Source organism: Crocodylus porosus, unplaced genomic scaffold, assembly GCF_001723895.1.
Source record: "Crocodylus porosus isolate Cpor-Errol unplaced genomic scaffold, CroPor_comp1, whole genome shotgun sequence".
Classification (NCBI taxonomy): domain Eukaryota; kingdom Metazoa; phylum Chordata; order Crocodylia; family Crocodylidae; genus Crocodylus; species Crocodylus porosus.
Window position 1 is genome coordinate 1752475 of NW_017728937.1, and position 17384 is coordinate 1769858.

Consider the following 17384-nt stretch of genomic DNA (forward strand, 5'->3'; position numbering starts at 1 on the left):
GACTGATATCTGGATACAGATGCTTCAGAACAACACTTCATCAGATGAACATCTTGGACAGCCCCTGTATGAATTGGGTGTCCACCAAACAGCACAGCACTTTATCGGACGCTGCAATCTTTACAAATACCCAAATGGGGCAGATGAAAACTGCACATTGAACAATAATGCCAGACAGTGGCTCATAGATTTGGAAGTTGATATTTGATGCTATATGAAAGAGAAAAGAGAGAGAGTGGACCTTGTCTGTTCTTTCTATTCGGTGAGTTGGGAGGCGGGTTCATCTGTAAAACTCCCACCTGCCACATATGGTAAACAAGCAGGACAAATTTGGCAAAATCTAAACATTGTTAACCTTCTGGGAATGTGGCAAAATGCTGGACATTTTTCCAGTTGTCCAGAGGTTTTTCCCACAGTCTGATATCTTTGATATGCAGCCTTTCTTATGTCATCTCTTTCCTGGCTGTGCAGTCCATGCACTTCCTCCTCAGAATACTATAAGATTCAAAGCAACCTGCTCATGCAAACCGAACATTATATTATTTCTTCCTTCTTAAGAGTAAAGTCCAAACTTAGTGGTAGTTGGGGAATGAGCTTGCAGTTTCAGGGTTTGGGAGGAGTGGAGGTGTGGAGGGATGTCTTTGTGATGTCTCCAAAGCCTGCAGCCTTGTCCTGTTGGATAGTAGATCTGCAGTTTCTGTGCTTTTGATTGCTATATTCTTCTCAGGGGGTCACTACACTTCTGTAGAGTGATCCATTACACTGGAAGATACAGAAAACAATTTAGGTAATTCCAGTAGCCCCAGCAAGCACATGTATTGAATATAGCAAGTGGATCTTAGATGAATAAAACTATTACAAAGAGATGATTGAAAAATATTCAGACAAGAACAATGTTCACGGAAAACTGGGCTTTCAATTAAAAGATTTTTTTAAAAGACTCTTCTGCTCAAAGAAAATATCCATTTTATCAGAAAATCAAAGGCTCCAAAACTAAAATAGTTTAATTTGGACATTCCAACATGTTCCCTCATGGCAGTAGCATAATATGAGGTGGGTGAATGGGGCACGCGCTTGGGCATTAAGGGGAAGGGTGCCAGAAGGAGTGGATGGGGGGCATTGTCTGTTCAGCTTGCACTTCTCGGCTGCACAAGCAGGCAATATGTCATGTGGCACAAGGCATTTTGGGAATTATAGTTTTGTAGAGCAGCAGTAGAGTTCACTGCTGCTGGGAGAACTGACTCCATTTTTTTGCCATCAAAATCAACAATGACAGCAGTTGTCTCTCCTGGAAAAGTGGTCTTGTGGCAATTTGGGAAGAATGTTTCCATTATCCTATAAATAGTGTGAGTGACTAGTCCTTTGACTATTGCTGCCTGAATGAATAGTTAAGTCAAAGGAGGCTGTGAAGGGGTTGTTATAAAACCAGCAGGAAAGGTAAAAGAACTCCTGAGATACCTAGGTACTTAGCTTCAACGAAGTTGAGAAAACTATAGCTGGGCCATCCACTGGGGGAAGTAACCTAGCTGGTTTCATTCAGGTTTTACTTCTTCCCATAGGTGACAGGTGGGGGAGGCATGTGCCCCCCCTGAGATTGGCCCTTGCCAGCTGGGGAGTGGGGAAGACAGCTGGTGCCCCCCTGAGATTGTGGGGGCACCAAGCACTTCCATGTTTGCTACTGGCACTTCTGCTGGTGGCAGCTATCACCCCCCACCCTTGGTCAGAGATTGGCTGCTGATGCCCCCACAGTATCAGGAGGCACTAGTCGCCCATTCTTCTTTCCAAGGTGACATTCGAAGGAGACCTAGGGTACCACAGGCACTAGAAAAGGGAGAGGGCTTCGGTCAGCAGGCAGCGGCTGCCTCTAGTCGCATCAGTGAAAAGAAGCTGGCAGAGGGGGCATGCACTCAAGACCACCACCTAGAGAAATTACATTTGGCTAAAGGAGCATGCCAGGCTACTCTGTGCTGGTTTGAAACTGCTGCTCTGAGTGCTGCATGTCCTCTGGAGAAGTCAATCATGCTTTTTTCTAAAGAAGTAGTTTCTCAAATCACTGCAAACACAGGAGGTGTCAGGCTTCTGGAGGAACCCAGTTTGCTGGACCTGCCAGATTAGAGTTTCCAGGGGACTGTAAATCCCAGTCTGCCCAACTGCAGGTGAATTGTGGTATTCCACCCCAGGAGAACTGAAGTCTTCACTTATCAGGCGCAGAAGCCTGACTGGGACAGTGGGGCCAACAGCCTGTAACTAAGCTTGAATTTCTGAGTTAGCCCAGACAGCAAGAACCAGCAGTGGACTGTTCCTTTTCTTCTCCAGTCTACTTATAAATGTATAAATGGGTCTAGCAATGAAGCTGCCTCCGTTTCCTGCCAATGCCCCCATGACTTCTCTCAGAACAGCCACATGTCTCTGGAGTCCCTGCTGAGCATGCAGGTTAAATGCCGCGAGGCTGACCTGTGGTAGAACAGGTGCTTCAAGCCCCAGAATCCCAAGGCTTGACCAGCACAGACCACTGTCAAGGCCCACAAGGAGCAATCTCATCCATTCGTCTGCTGTGCCCAGCCACCCCTGCCCAGGGCAGCCCTCAGGGGCGTGTGAGCCAGGGGAGGGGAGCAGGCATTAAGAGCACGGCAGGCAGGAAGGCAGCCTTTTCTCTGATGATCTCAAAGCACTTTACAAAGCTGAGGAAGCCCGTGCAAAAAGGTGAAGTGATTAGCCCCAAGGTCAGGCTGCCAATCAGACCCGCACTCTAGATATCGCTGTCTCCCGAGGGGGAGAGGGGCCCCTTCAGTGTTAGGCTTAGGGCAATACCTACCTGAGTTCTTCTTGAAGATGTTTCTTTTTTTCCTCCAGGTTCTTATTCTTAACCCTCTGGGGGACATCAGGGACATACCAGGCTGCGATCAGCTTGATGCATAGAGCTACATGCTGAAAAGAATCAAAGAGAGCCCACCGTGCGATCAGGACCCATGTCTCTGCAGACTTGAGCTGCACTTGGTGGCTGAGCAGGGACAAGCAATCACCCCACAACAATGCTCAGCTGCTTTACTTCACCACGTAAGTGATACATAATCTGGTCCAACTCCCACTGAAATCAGTACAGAGACTCCTATTGACTTCAGTGGGAGATGGAGAGCTGCCATGAAATGTACAGTAGTGCCTCTGTGGAGTTGGAGGGGGAGAGAGGTTGTTTCTTCAGGCATGTGTGTCCCCCTCAAGCTATCAGGAGACTAAAACCTTCTCATGCCAATGCTGAGAAACGAAGGCCCCATATCATGGCATGAGGTCTCCAAAGAGTCCCTTGTTTTGCTTGACTTTACCTCTGTCCCTGGCTGCATTTCACCTGTCTCCTATGAAATGCTGGCTTCGCCATGGTACTGTTACCAAGTGGGCCATGTTACCAATGTAGCTCCCCTGTGCTGTGGGCTGCCCCAGCTAAGGGCAGCGGTGTCTCCTTGGTACGGCAGTGGCATTGTTTGAAGGGCTGAGGGCACAAGCAGACAAGGCTTTCCAGCAGGACAGAGCAGCGGATGCAAGGGCACTGGGGTGAGGGCAGGGGAGGGAAGAGAAGAGCAGGAGTGGTGTGGGCAAAGGCAGGAGTCAAGTCTGATGAGAAGTGAATGGAGCAGGGGGCTGATGCAGCTGGGGAGGAAGGCTGTGAGCAGAGAGGAAGAAGGAAACTCCCTCAGTTCCCAGCTGGACTACCACAGAAGCAGCCTCTTCAGAGAGCCCTGCCACTAATGCATAAACCTTCACCCCTGCTGCCATACTGCTTTCCTGACAGGAATGTGGGATTCTCTTCCCCATCCAAATGCTATGGGAGGTTGCCTGGGCAGCCCTGGTGCTGCTGCCTGCTGGGGCCCCATTCATCACACTCACCTCAAATATAATCAGGAAGGCGAGTCGGGCTGCAAATACGTGCCAGAACTGCACAGAGTAACTGTAGTCATCGTTGTTCCTGTAGTCCCTGTACCTGAAAGACACAATGCATCAGCCCCATCTGCACAGCCCCTCAAACCCCATCCCTGGCCTGGTTATCATGGGCTTCACCCAAAGGTGATTCATGGGTTTGCATGATGGGGTGGCCCTGGTGGCTCATGCAGTCCCTTCCCCTGGCACCAATCCCACATTACTCCCTAAAGACTCTGTTCAGTTCATATATGAGTAAATTGGACAATAAGGCTTCCTTCACTGACTAACCCTTGCCCATGGGATAAATCAGTATAGGTCCTTTGGCCCACAAGGGTGTCACACCAGTTAATACTAGCAATGTATCTGGCGCTCTCTGAGAATGCAGAAAGGAAGTGTGTTAGGGCCAATTTAACAAGCAATTAGCTGTGTATTAGGAAGGATTACTGTCAAGCTATGAGAAGGGTTAAGGGTCAGCATTATGGAGCCACCATTACCTGCATTCTGTGATCTGCTTTTCAGCTAAGTCCTGCAGCTTCATATGCCATTCAAAGTCTCGAACGCGGAACACCGAGAGGCTATGGTTGATGTAACCTGTCAAACAGCTGCAGAAAAGGAAAGGAAACAGTTACATACAGAGGCTTGCTCATGTCCCAGTGAGCTCATCCCAAGCCAGGATACTCAGGTCAGGCTTAGGAAAGATGGCAGACTTCTGGTCTCTTCCAGGCATTTCAACAAAGGAAAGGAACCTTGAGCCTGGTCCTGGTCTTGCCGAAGTCCATGGTAAGGACTTTAGCAAGAGCATGAACAAGACCTAAGAACTAGTTGTTGTTAATAGTTTAAATCATGCCAATGGCTCCAGAAACCTACACAGCACTTCTTAAGCAGAGGACCCAAATCTGACAGTCACTCAGCATCCACAGTACCTGTTGGAGTACATGGAGGTTGAAGGCATTCATTAACCAGCAGGATGTGCTCAGTACCCTACCTGATTTGGCTTATGAATCAAGAAATATTCCCAGCCCTGACAGATTCACAGATGATTCAGAGATGTTTGGGTTGGAAGGGACCTTAGCAGCTCATGGAGTCCAACCCCCTGCCCTGGGCAGGAAAGAGTGCTGGGGTCAGATATCCCCAGCCAGGTGAATGTCTAGTAGGGGTGTGCAAAGCGGGCCGTATTTGATTCAGATTTGGTTTCAGCCTGAATCAGGGACAGTGATTTGATTAGTTGATTCAGATCACTGTCCCTGATTTGATCCGGCCAAATCTGAATATGAAGATTTGATGCTGATTCAGAGAATCTGCGATTTGGACATAGACACAGCTTTAAATGTTTTTTCTACATACCTCGAGGTACCAGTGAGGCTGCTGATCGCTGTGATGCTGGGGCACATGGAGCATCCCACAGAAGCATGGGGAGGCCCTCCATGTTCTCGGCAGCAAACCTGGGTCCACCAGGGAGCACATGCCCCCCACCTCTGCCCCCCTCTGGCTCAGTGATTGGTCATGAGGGGACCCCGGGTGCTGCCCCAGACCCAGGAGGCACAAGTCGCTGAGCCAGGGGGAATGGCAGGGGGGTTCAAGCACGCTCCCCAGCAGACCCACTTCTGGGTCTGCTGCTGAGTGTGCTGGGGAGCCCCCCCCCACACTTCTGTGGGACACTCCATGCACCCCAACATCGCAGCATTCACAAGCCACCTGCTACCTAGATGTAAGTAGAAAAAACATTTAAAGCTGTGTCTATGTCTGAATCGCCAAATTTTTCTGAATCTCTCCAAACTGATTCAGAGGGTTCCGATTCAATTCAGAGAGATTAAAAGGTCCTCTGATTTGATTCAGATTTGGAGATTCAGCCACCAAATTGGGCTGAATCTCCGCTGAATCAAGTCAGGGACCGAAGCTTCGCATGGCCCTAATGTCTAGCTTCCTCCTAAAGATGTCCAAGGTAGGGGAGAGCATCACCTTCCTTGGAAGCCCATTCCACATTTTGGCAACCCTTACCATAAAAAAATTCTTCCTGATGTCTAACCTAAATCTGCTCTCCGTCAGTTTGTGGCCATTGTTCCTAGTTACTCCAAGGGGTGCCCAGGTAAACAGAGCATTTCCTATTCCTTGCTGTCTCCCTCGATGAATTGGAAGGCAGCCACAAGATCACCTCTCAGCCTTCTCTTATGAAGGCTGAAGAGATCCAGGGCCCTCAATCTCTCCTTGTAGGGTTTTGCTTGCAGGCCCCCAACCATATGAGTGGCCCTCCTCTGAACACTCTCAAGGTTGTCCACAACAGAGCTGATCACACATGATGCTAAGCATCCTCACCTCCAATAAAGCCAGTGGGAACTGAGCATGCACAGTGTAGTACAGGTTCCCACCTTTTAGAGAAACCAGGCAAAACATGGAGGGACAGGTCATGGAAGAGAAAGGAAAGAAGAATTGTCAGTGAATGGGGAGAGAGACCGAGAAATGTCCATGCTGGGATTAATCCACTGATTTACTGCTTGACCAAGTATCATGCAATTAAAATGTAATCAAATATTGACTTTGCATACAGAGAATTGGCTCATGCTGTTGGAAGTAGCAAAGCAACCAGAGTTAAAAGTTGTACTGAACTCATTCATGCAGTGCTACATAATTACAGAATGTAAAAGTCTCCTTATAGATTTTTAGATGGATTCTTTTAGTTTCCACTCTTGACCCGAGCATTCTTCTGCACAGCCACAATGGGCAGTAGCCACTGAATGGCAGTCATCATGCATCTTTCTTTTGTGGTGTGTGTTTCTATGGCACAGATCCCTAATCATTGTGTTCCTTTCAGATAAAGCAGAAAAAAGACACTCAGTAGATTTGCTCCACTCTGGGCAAATGAGATGGGAAAAGAATATTGGCTGCCGTTCTTGCTCCCACTGGAAGGCACTATTTCACCAGCTGCCAAGTGGCTGTTCTTTATTGTCCACTGCTGCTGGTTTGCCCATTGCCTGGTGAGTGGCGTTAGTAAGACAGCTTAGAAAATGATGCAGCCTGACTGAGACAGGTTCCTCTTAATGTTGAGAGCTTAGATTAATTGTTCCCTTCCTACAAGTGCCTCAGCAGATGAGGAAAAACAGAGGTAAGGGTAGTAGCAAAGATTCTGCTCTTCCTGTCCAGCTCTTGCCATCCAGCAGCCCAGGGACTGAATGGCTTTGTCCCAGAGCAGAGTAAGTGGACACAATGATGTAAAGCTTACTCGATGTTGGTGTCATTCCCCAGAGTGCAGGGGCTGTACGTGTACTTGTAGACCTGCAAGGGGATAAAGTCAGAGGTGATGGCGATCACTAAGCCATTGCCGATGACAGACAAAATGCCAATGCCCTCCAGAACCTGCAGCCAGATTCCTGTAAGGAGAGAGGACATTAGAGTCATGCCCAGTTGAGGGCATCAGCTCTACTCTGGGGCACAGGATGCTACCTACCAGCTTGAAATCTAAGGAAATGTTGCCACTGTTGTGAATGGAAAGAAGACAGGGCTTGGCAAGGCAAAATCAATGGAATAGAGGTCTTTGGGGCACGGCCAATGTCTCAGTACAGCAGCTCAGTGTGGGGCAGAGGGCACTAAGGTTGAGATTTACTGAGCACTACATCCTAACCAATAAAGTGGGCAGATGGGCCATCAGGAAACTCCAGGCAAAGTTGTGGCTTACAAAACAGGGGATGGGCTATGTGGTTCAGACTCAGCCAAAGTGTGCATCCATGCCGCACCTCTGTCTTGATCTGCAACCCCACCTGCAATGCTGCCCTCCCCTCCAGCTCTCCGAGCCCGCCCTGGAATAGCACTTACGGGCAGACAACGTCATGATTTAGATAAGGAATGTGTAGCGGCATTTCATGTCACTTATAGCAACACCAGGGCCAGCCCACAGTTTTTTGTGGCCCTCTGCAAGAAATAGTTCTGGGACTCCCTGATGTGAAGAAGTCAGTGGCGGGGGGCGGAGTGTGGCAAGCAGCCAAAGAAGCTGGTGGCAGTGGCAGTGACAGAGGGGGATGGGGGATAGCAAGTGGCTGGACGTGAAGCCAGTGTTGGTAGCATCAGTGGCAGGGGTGGGGGTGGCAAGTGGCCGGACGTGAAGCCAGTGGCAGCAGTGGCAGGGGGGTGGCAAGTGGCCGGACACTGGGGGTCCCTTGGCTGCAGGACCCCCTGTGGCCACTGGTTTTGCAGGATAGGATGGGCCAGCCCTGGGCAACACATACACAAACTGGATCCCTTTAGTGTTGAGCACATACTCTGACCAGTGAGCTCCCCTTTGTCCCTATCTCACCGATGTCCTTGGCTTTCCTAGGCACCAGGCGTCTCTGCAGCTTCACCATCTTGATGGCATCCAGCCGGATCTCAATGATGTTGTTGATGAACGCCAGCATTGGGGCAAGGGGGAAGGCAGCCACAAAGATGGTGGTAAAGCTGTACTGGATCACTGACAATGGGAGAAACACCAAGCTCTGAGAGAGGAATCCAGCAACAAAGGAGAGGGCCTTGTGTTTCCTGTATTTGACATCCAGGTAATGGCATGACCTGGGTTGGCCTTGCAAGGGTGAAGGGTGAAATGTACCATCTTCCCTTTCCCCCAGTGACCTGTCTTCTTCATAGAAGGTGATCAAGAACTCTCTGCCCTCCATACAGGTGAGTAGATAGAGAGGGTCAAACTCTAGTGCTGGCCAGCTCAGCTGGACGGGGTGGTAGTATGTGTTAGTGGTCATACCAGTACTAGTATGTTATGACATCCATGAATAGGGCACAGTAGGGAAGGATAGGAGTTGCCACTCCTCAGGCATAAATTGGTCAATTTATGCTTGTTGGGCTTAAATTGCTTAGGGATCCTCCTGGGGCATCTCAGCCCAAGGGACAATCTATCCCTCAGTGTGCGAGGGTCACTAAGCAGCCAGGAAACTGGACCCATTTTCTCCTGCCCCTGTCCTGGACACAGCAGGTTCTGCACAAGAATAGGCTGCTGAGTGAAGAAGTTGCAGGGGTCCTTTCCTCCCCCACCCACCTCTCAGCCATGGACACAGATTCATCAAGCCTGACAGCATTCCACAAGCCCCAGGACAAGACTGAAGCTCTGAACCCACCCCACTAACACAGAATCACAGAAAAGTAGGGCCTGAAGGGTGCTTAGAAAGTCCAACCCCCTGCTCCATGCAGAATCATCTCTAAGCCATCCCATCCAAATGATTGTTTAACCTGCTCTTATCAATGAGGGTTGCTGCTACTACTCATGGGAGCTCCATCCCTGACAGCTGCATGGTTAAGAACTACCCCTCACACCACGCTGTCAAGAATTGGAGCCCTCTAAGAGGAGCACTGTCACAGGGCATTTACGTCACCCTGAACCCCAAGTGCTGAGACACTGGGAATGACTGCACATATGTCCAAGACCCAAAACTGAGAACTACATTTTCTCTGCAGCTCAGTGTCACTTACTCATTTCCAAGAACTCATTAAATAAGCTGAAGATGTTGACTTCATTCAACTGGTAGTTTCTCAGCCACTGCTCATTGCAAGGGTCCTCAGCTTCGTTTTCCACCTGGACTTTACTTTTGACCTTTGTGTTCACCGGCAGCTGTCTTATCTTGTAGGTAATCCAGCTGGAGGGACAAGGATATGAGGGATGAGGGATGTGAGCTAAGAGACCAATTCTGTGCTTACCTGAGCTCCTGTGGAATTGCTTCCTCTTGGGTGCCAAAATGAAGGCCTGAGCCAGAGGTTTTTTTAAATGTAGTGTACTAACATCATGCATGCACATGCACACACACACACCCCTCAAATGCACATGGACAAATTCCTTCTCCCAAGCTTATCACTTTATAACAGGATGGTTTACTAACAATAGAGAGGTAATGTCCCTCAATAAGATGATCCAGTAACTCTAATTCACAAAGAACTCAACTGTGGGCTGCAGCCTCCTGTTGATGAGCAGGTACTTGTGTGACTAGGTCTGCTGGGCTGGTGGGTGGCAGAGCAGGGAATGAAAGTTCTCCTTTGGTGTTGCTGCTAACGGGTGGGAGATATGCACTGAAGTTTGGGGGATAGCTTACAAGGATATGCTAAGAAGCTACAAGATCCATTCCAACATCCAAAGAAAGGTTCAAGATGCCAGATTGACAGCTATCTGTGGGATAAGCTATTCAGTAGAAGTAGTTTATGACTGTGACTTGATCTGTTTGTTCCTTCCTTCTCTTGTTTTTGTGAACGGATCTGAGTTGAACTCTTTGTAGGGACCTTGTTGGGCAACTCATTCGGTATTCAGAATGAACTATTGTGGTCACCTTTGCCACAGGATCTCACTTCTGATCCCTGATCAGATGGTCTAACCATTCTAAACTACTTCTGCTTCTTCCTGAAGCAAATGTCATTTAATTGTGAGAGGATTTCAGGATTGAACTAACATCACCGTCTGGCTTCACATTAATTTTCCCTAAGGAGAACTCCCATGAGTTCCACTTTCTGTAGAATATCTGACTCAGACACACAAGAGCCCCTATGGATGCCCATGACATGCTGACTTACGGGGAGATGTACTCTACCATGTTGCTCAGAGTCTGCTTTAGGATCATTATGGTAGCCATCTGGATAAAGAGGTCAGTCATGCATCCACTAGGGTGGCACTGCAAAGAGGAGAGAGACTGAGAGTCATACTGCGCAAAAAAGCTGGCCTGGCTTGAGGCCTGGGAGGGAGGTTGCTAGATGTTGTAGCAGAAAGCCCCCTGTGTACATTTCCCTTCTGGACATGGATATAACAGAACCACCTTCTTGCCTGCACCTCCCTCCATCCCCCCTATTTTGTGCATTTCTTTTCCTTCTCAGTATTGGCAGAGACCTAGCACACTCATTGCATGGGTGTGGCAAGACTCAGAGCCAACCAGAAAGCTGAAGTGGCTTTTTGTAGGAGAAACCTAGAAACTGCATCTACATATCAATTAAGCTCAGTGTGACTACAGAAAACAAAAGAACTAAAATATCCTCTGTAGAGACTGTAAATATATCCTGTGCTAATCTAACTCACTTACTGTTCCCAGTAGTCTTTGATCCTCACTACCTCACATTGCATTTTTATATGTGTCTCACAGGGCATTTTCATATTTCATCTGTCTCATCTTTATATTTTATACTTTTAAGCTGTCACGGGGAGAAACAGAAGGGCAGACCCTGAGGAGCCAGGGGGGAACCCTGGGGTTAGGAAACCCCCAGGGCAGGCAAAAGTAAAAGGAAAGAAACAAAAGACTTCTTGCCTGTAGCAGGATCAGCAGCGAAGCCAAAAATGCAGGCAGGACCTGAGTGGCTCTTTAGCAGCTTTATACAGCTTTATACAGCTGTGGCCAGCAGATAATGCTGGTGGCAGGAGCCGGCCAGCAGATATAAAAAGAGCCGCTGGCAAGGAAGCAGGGGAGAGACCTGCGGGGACCTTAACAGGGAGGTCCCTCCCAGAGCCCCTACGAGGGGGAAAGGGGTGAGAAGCTGCCTCTCCCAACACGAGGGAATGCAGTGAAGCCCACCGCAGGAACAACGCTGCTGGCGGCAGCACAGGGAGTGAGGAAGCCGTAGTCCCTTGCTCAGACCAGGGACCCGGCCCTGTAGACCAGAAAGAATGGAAGGAGGGTGATGCTAGGGGCTACTACCGGGGAGCCGGAGGGAGCAGCAGCCACCAAGACGCCAGACCAGGTGGGATCGTCGCAGGCTCCAGTGGGCTTGAGGAGACACCCCAGGTGGGGGACGAAGAGCATAAGCAGTGTGGGGGGCTGCAGAAGACGGGCCCAGTGACGTAGAGCCCCCCCAATAAGGGACGTATGGGAGGTGTGCGGAGAAGCCACCACAGGTCCAGCGAGCCCACAGGCGGTCGAAGAGTGAGGAGGAGAGCGTTGGAGCTGGCAGTCTAGCCAGGTCCCAGTTTATGGCTGCCTAGGGACCTCAGGCATCTGAGGCCTGGCATTGTTGAGCTAGACGTGAGTATAGAGGGCAAGAGGCAGAGACCTTCCCCTTTTTGTGCACATCTTCATATTTTCTTTGTTGTTGATAACGTTTCTTTTGTTTCCCACCTTTGGAGGGGTTATGGTGTGTGGTATCTAGGGACCAGGTGTTGCTTAAGACCAGGAGGGGTTACTATCCCCTGGGAGGCCAGGCAGTAGTAAGGTGCTGTGGGCGGAGGTAGGGTTAGGCCCCCAGGCTGATACAACCATCCCCAATGAGCATCTGCAGAGCCCCAACAGTCGGAGAAACCAGCCAAAGGACATCGTGAACCCGTTAAGGCAGAGTGTAAGGGCAAGGTAAGGGGGAGGTGGAGCCTCACAGAAGATCATCATCCAGTTGCCCCGTACTCAAAAGAACCCCAGCAGTCGGACACCCCACCGCTGGAATAAGATACAAAGTCATAGCAGGTGAGACTGGGGGAGAGACTATTTGGGAGAGAGACAGCCACTTGGTGGGACAGCAGGAACAGACAGGTGAACACCCCGGAGCATCTGGGGCCGCGAGGCGCGTGACCGGATGCTCGAGACCACACGGGCACATAAACTCTTAAGGAATGTACTCCCTGTAGAATGAAGTTACACCCTGGACCATTGTTAAAATTGCATGAAATTGTAATTGTAAAGTGATAAAATCTGTTGAATGAATGATGATCATCAGTAGAAAATAGCCTAGCCAAAGGAACTCCATTTTAAGCTAATCAAGGTAAAGAACTGATTCCTAGAACTGAGCACTCACCCTATGGACTATTCCTGTAACCCATGACAATACAGACATTAAGTCAGTAAGTCAAGGGTGGACTCCCAAAACTTCAGGTACCAGCAGGCAGAAACCTCTGTGACTAACAGCTGTCAGGTGCTACTCAAGACCCACGTGGGACAGCAGCCTCCGGATTGGGTAACCAAGATGATACAGGGAGATTACACAAGTCTGCCAGAAAGGAATAAAAGGCAGTGGAGTGTGACCCTCAGTGGCACCTTCTCATCTAGCACCTGACCTACTGAGGCAGAAGGACAAACAGGTGACCCCTTTCTAGAGAAGACATCACCTTGAAGGAAGTTGAGCATCAACAGCAAACTCCAGGGCCTCAGATAGATAGATATACTGATACCAGTGCTCACTACCACTGCAGCAGCCACTACACACTATACTGCATGGGTTTGAATGAGTGAGTGCATGTGTGTGTGTATGTGCTACGGTGACCAGTAACGCCCATAAACCAAAGTTTGCATTTATGATTTTATTAGTAACTTCACATCCCATCCAATAAACTAGAATTTATTATGATCCTGTGAGTTGGTCCTTTGTAGCCAACAATGTGCCTTAGCCAGAAAGAAACTAAAGTGATAGAAAGGGTATGCTGGATAGAAGAAAGCAAAGGGTCTTACAGAGACAGTGCCAGGTAGAGGGGAGGAGAGAGACAAAGAGGACATTAGCACCAAAGGGCAGCAAAGCATTATAGGAACATCACTTACCTCTTCCAGCCTCCATTTGCCAGCTACACGCACATAATTCCCAGGTCGGCCATTAATCCTGACCAGGAAAGTATAGTTAAATATCCCAGAACCTGGTGCTGAGAGCCCTTCACCCTGCTTGCACTGGACTGCAAGGTTAATGCCTCCTCCACCACCCCCTCCTGAGGGTTAGAGAGGCAGAGTTAAGAACACCAACCCAACAGGAAACCACAAGATGAGGAGGCAGAGAACTATACTCTGGGGTTAAATCTTGTCCCCACTGAACTCAACAGCAAAAGTCCTGTTGACCTCAGTGGGGCCAGCATCCCCACAATGAATCAATGTGGGAGCACTCACATTCCCTGTGTCCTTACTAGCTGTCCATGTTCCTCCCACCAGCACAGCCATACCCAAGAGCTTGACTGTATTCTCCAGGAGCAGAGCAGGCACACAGGGTCCAGCCCACACCACTGTTGCTGTGAATATTCCCAATGTACACAAGCCAGCGCGGATCGGTGGGTGCTGCTCATGCTCACCTCCCCAGGAAGAAGGCAACGTAGATCAGCGAGGAGAAGTGGGTGAAGAACTGGAAGGTGAAGAATTTCACTGTGAAGTTGTTTTCACGCTGAGAGAATGTCCGCGGCTTCTCTGGAAATAGGAGGGCAGATGAGCATGTGAGTCATGGAAGCAGAAGCTTCCTTCTGTCCTGGAGAGGCTCCCATGGCACGTCAGAGTGGAGCCTTCCTTGCAACATGGTCAGGGATTTGGAAAGGTTTTATCTAACACTGATCTCCTGGAATTCATATCCTCTTTCTACAGATCCCCACCTGTCCCAAGGCATCAGCACAACAATCAGTGTAGATCTGGCCTCTAGGAGGAGGCTCCTCAAGTTGGCTGTGCACAGGGTTCTACTTGAGGCTAGAGCAGAAGCTAGCACTCATGAGAACAGGATGGATACCATGGTGTGAAGGAGACAGAGACACATGCAGCTATCATGTAGGTTGTAATCTGGCTCCTCACCAGGGACTACCTAACCTTTATTACAGACCCCCAACTACAGCCTGTCTAGGGGGTGTAGAAGACCAGAACTCTGTGATCGCTCCACATATCCCTTTCTTTACAAAGAACAAGATTAGATTACAGCTCATTATAAATGATTAACAACAAACTACACCCCGTAAAACTATTTGCGCTGCTATACCAGCCAACCAACATATACACCTAAAACTATAAATGGATGCTCAGAGGTCAAGTCTGCAGAGGTCTGCTTGGTCTTCCAGACCTTGTTCTAAATTCTTCAGAGCTCCTATCTAACAGCCTTCTGACTCACTTCCTTGAGGAGGAGATTCATCTTCATGCTCTGCCCCTGTTCCTTTTGGTGGTTGATCCTTTTTATGTTGAGGTAGAATATACTGAAGAGGAACCCAATTTCCTCTTCAGTATATTCCAGAAAGGCTGAGTCAGCCTTTTGGAGTACCCACTAAGTAAACCCAGGGGTATTTGCCATATTTTGGACAGTTCCAAGCATTTGGAAACTTTTGAGCCAAACTTTCTTCCCTGGCAGCAGGTCTGGTAGTGGTTTGCTCTGTATCAAATATTGAAGTTTTTTTGCTGCAGCAGTTTTTGTTCAGCATCTTGTTTCTTAAATTCTTGTAGGTTGGGCCATCTAGGGTTAAGCTGCACTGTTGCTATAGTTAATAGTGTCCTAACTCGCTGTCCCATAAACCATTCAGCCGGGGAGAATCCTGATGCCAATGGCATAGATCGATATGTCAGGAGTGCCGGATATGGATCACTGTATCTACACAGAAGCTGTTTCAGAGTCTGTACTGCTCTCTCAGCTTCTCTGTTGCTCTAACCATAGTGAGGACTGCTAGTGTGATATTTAAAATCTAAGTTCTCTGCAAACTAGGAGTAACTCAGTGGTAAATTGAGTTCTGTTGTCCAATATGAGGACCTCGGGAACACTCTTTCTTGCCATGGCAGGGGGTTGGATTTGATGATCTGCTCAGGTCCCTTCCGACCCTACTAACTATGAAACTATGAAACCAGGCCTTGCAAAAGATAGACTTCAGTTTTTAGATGACCTGTGCCCATCTGTATAAATAAATCTAAGTCAACGTACCTGGAAAAATAATCAAGTGCAATAGCATATGTGTATTCTTTTCATTCCTACCTGCTGCTAAGATCTATCTGGTATCATAGTAAAAAGTAATGGCTTGAGAGACAGTTTTTTTTCTTTGTTGTATTCCTTACCGTCCACTAAAATTTGAATTTACTCAGCCTGAACCAGTGTATAGATTGCTATGCACACATTGGTTTCCTATTCACATCTGGATTACAATCAAAGTGCTAACTTTGCTCTCTGGAGACCCCTGTGACTGGGGTGCTGGTTTTCTGGGAGACCTGCCTTTTCCTAAGGTGGGATTTGATAATAGCCTTCAAATACAAAATGGGCTGCTACAAATAGACCAGCTATTCTCTGGATTCACAGGGGACAGGACAAGAAATAACAGACTTCATTTGCAACAGTAAAAATCTAGGTTGGATATTAGGAAGCAGTTTCTAACTCCAAGGGTGACTAAGCATTGGAACAAATTGTTAAGAGAGGTAGTGAAATCTGCACCACTTGGAAGTTTTTAAACACAAATTAGACAAACATTTGTCCGTAATCATTTAGATAGGGCTGATCTTGCCTTGAACAGGATGTTGCTATAAGATCAAACTCATGTTTCTGTAGGGAGGGTTTTTTATCAATCCACAAATAAATACTGTTCAGATGGGTGCCAGCTGGCTGTGCTGGTGGTGTCTACAGTGAATATAACAAAGGGTTCCCCTTACCCAGGTCACAGAGGAAGAGTGCCATATATCTGTTCACCTGCAAAGGAGGAGGGAGAACAAAATGAAAGACCAGTGATGGGACTGGGGGGTGGATGGCAGAAAGGAGAGGAGAGACACCATCCCATGCTGCACCATACCTTGGTCATGATGACAATAGTTATGTAATGCAACACAGCCCCAGTCAACACCGCCAGTGTGTTGGCCTGTTCTTGTATTAAGTCAGAGTCACTCTGGCTGAAGATCACGGTGGCCACCACACGGTAGATGACAAGCGCGTGGGCGATCCCTATCAGCACGATTATCTGTAGGTTGGAGGTGTCATTAGAACCTGGGAGGGATTAGATCCAGGAGTCAGCAGAACATGTTGCTGGGGGAATGGAGAGGAGGTAATAAAGCAGTTGGGGGAAGCTGACCAAACAGAGTAGATGTGGGGAAATGACTGGGTGTATGTACTAGAAACTGGCTTTTGCCACACCAGGAGTTGCCTCCCTTCCACTCCAGTGTGAGTCTATAATACTGTAGAAGCTCCTGAATTATCCAAAGAGGAAAATTATGCCCAGCAGCAATAAACATTTCCTACACAGTTACTGTACTACCCTGCAAGTGTGCTTGGCTTGTGCCCCAGTGGGCTAATAGGATAGCTCATTGCCCATGTTCACACAGTCTGTGCCAGGTAATGTCAACTCTGATGTGGATCCTTGTGTTTTAGGCCTATTTGATGACCTTGGACACATGGGCATATGACCACTACATTACTTAGAGCTGCCACTCAGTGAAGCGGTGAGAGAAAACAAGAGCACCAACTGATTATGCGGGACAAAAAAATGAAAAAAGGAGTGTGCACATGGGCTAGATGTTCAAAAATAGTTTACCCTCGGAGGACACCAAGCAGAGCACCCCAGACAGCGTCCACTGACTCTCAAAGGTGGCCAAAGAGCTGGCAGCTACTGCTCAGTGGTGCTTCGCTTGGAGACAGGAATGGAGGAGACCCAGGAAAATGGCCCCGCAGTTCCCAGGGACCCTCCTGGCCAGAGCCTCCTTCCTGGTGAAATAAATGGCCAGCCTGGCCAGGGCCAGAAGGAGGTCGAACAGGAGGCCCAGGTCTTGGTGGGCCATGGATGGTGTGTGCAAAAATAAATAAGTGTGGTGCTCTGGTGAGGTACCGGAGGACTGGAAGAGGGCCAACGTGGT

The 17384-nt window shown here is 48.5% G+C and overlaps 1 protein-coding gene across 1 annotated transcript in view; it reads right to left on the minus strand.

Annotated features, from left to right (window-relative positions):
- Positions 1–238: 238 nt before the first annotated feature.
- Positions 239–17384, minus strand: part of ANO9 (anoctamin 9) — a 55004-nt gene continuing 37858 nt past the window's right edge. Inside the window, exons 13-24 of the mRNA XM_019547244.1 lie at positions 16331–16495; positions 16194–16230; positions 13889–14000; positions 13374–13431; positions 10444–10541; positions 9358–9521; positions 8198–8350; positions 7130–7277; positions 4407–4514; positions 3880–3973; positions 2816–2928; positions 239–762 (exon numbers count right to left, since the gene is read on the minus strand). Coding sequence (XP_019402789.1) covers positions 735–762; positions 2816–2928; positions 3880–3973; positions 4407–4514; positions 7130–7277; positions 8198–8350; positions 9358–9521; positions 10444–10541; positions 13374–13431; positions 13889–14000; positions 16194–16230; positions 16331–16495 — 1278 coding nt within the window. The 3' untranslated portion in view covers positions 239–734. The remainder of the gene's footprint in view (positions 763–2815; positions 2929–3879; positions 3974–4406; positions 4515–7129; positions 7278–8197; positions 8351–9357; positions 9522–10443; positions 10542–13373; positions 13432–13888; positions 14001–16193; positions 16231–16330; positions 16496–17384) is intronic.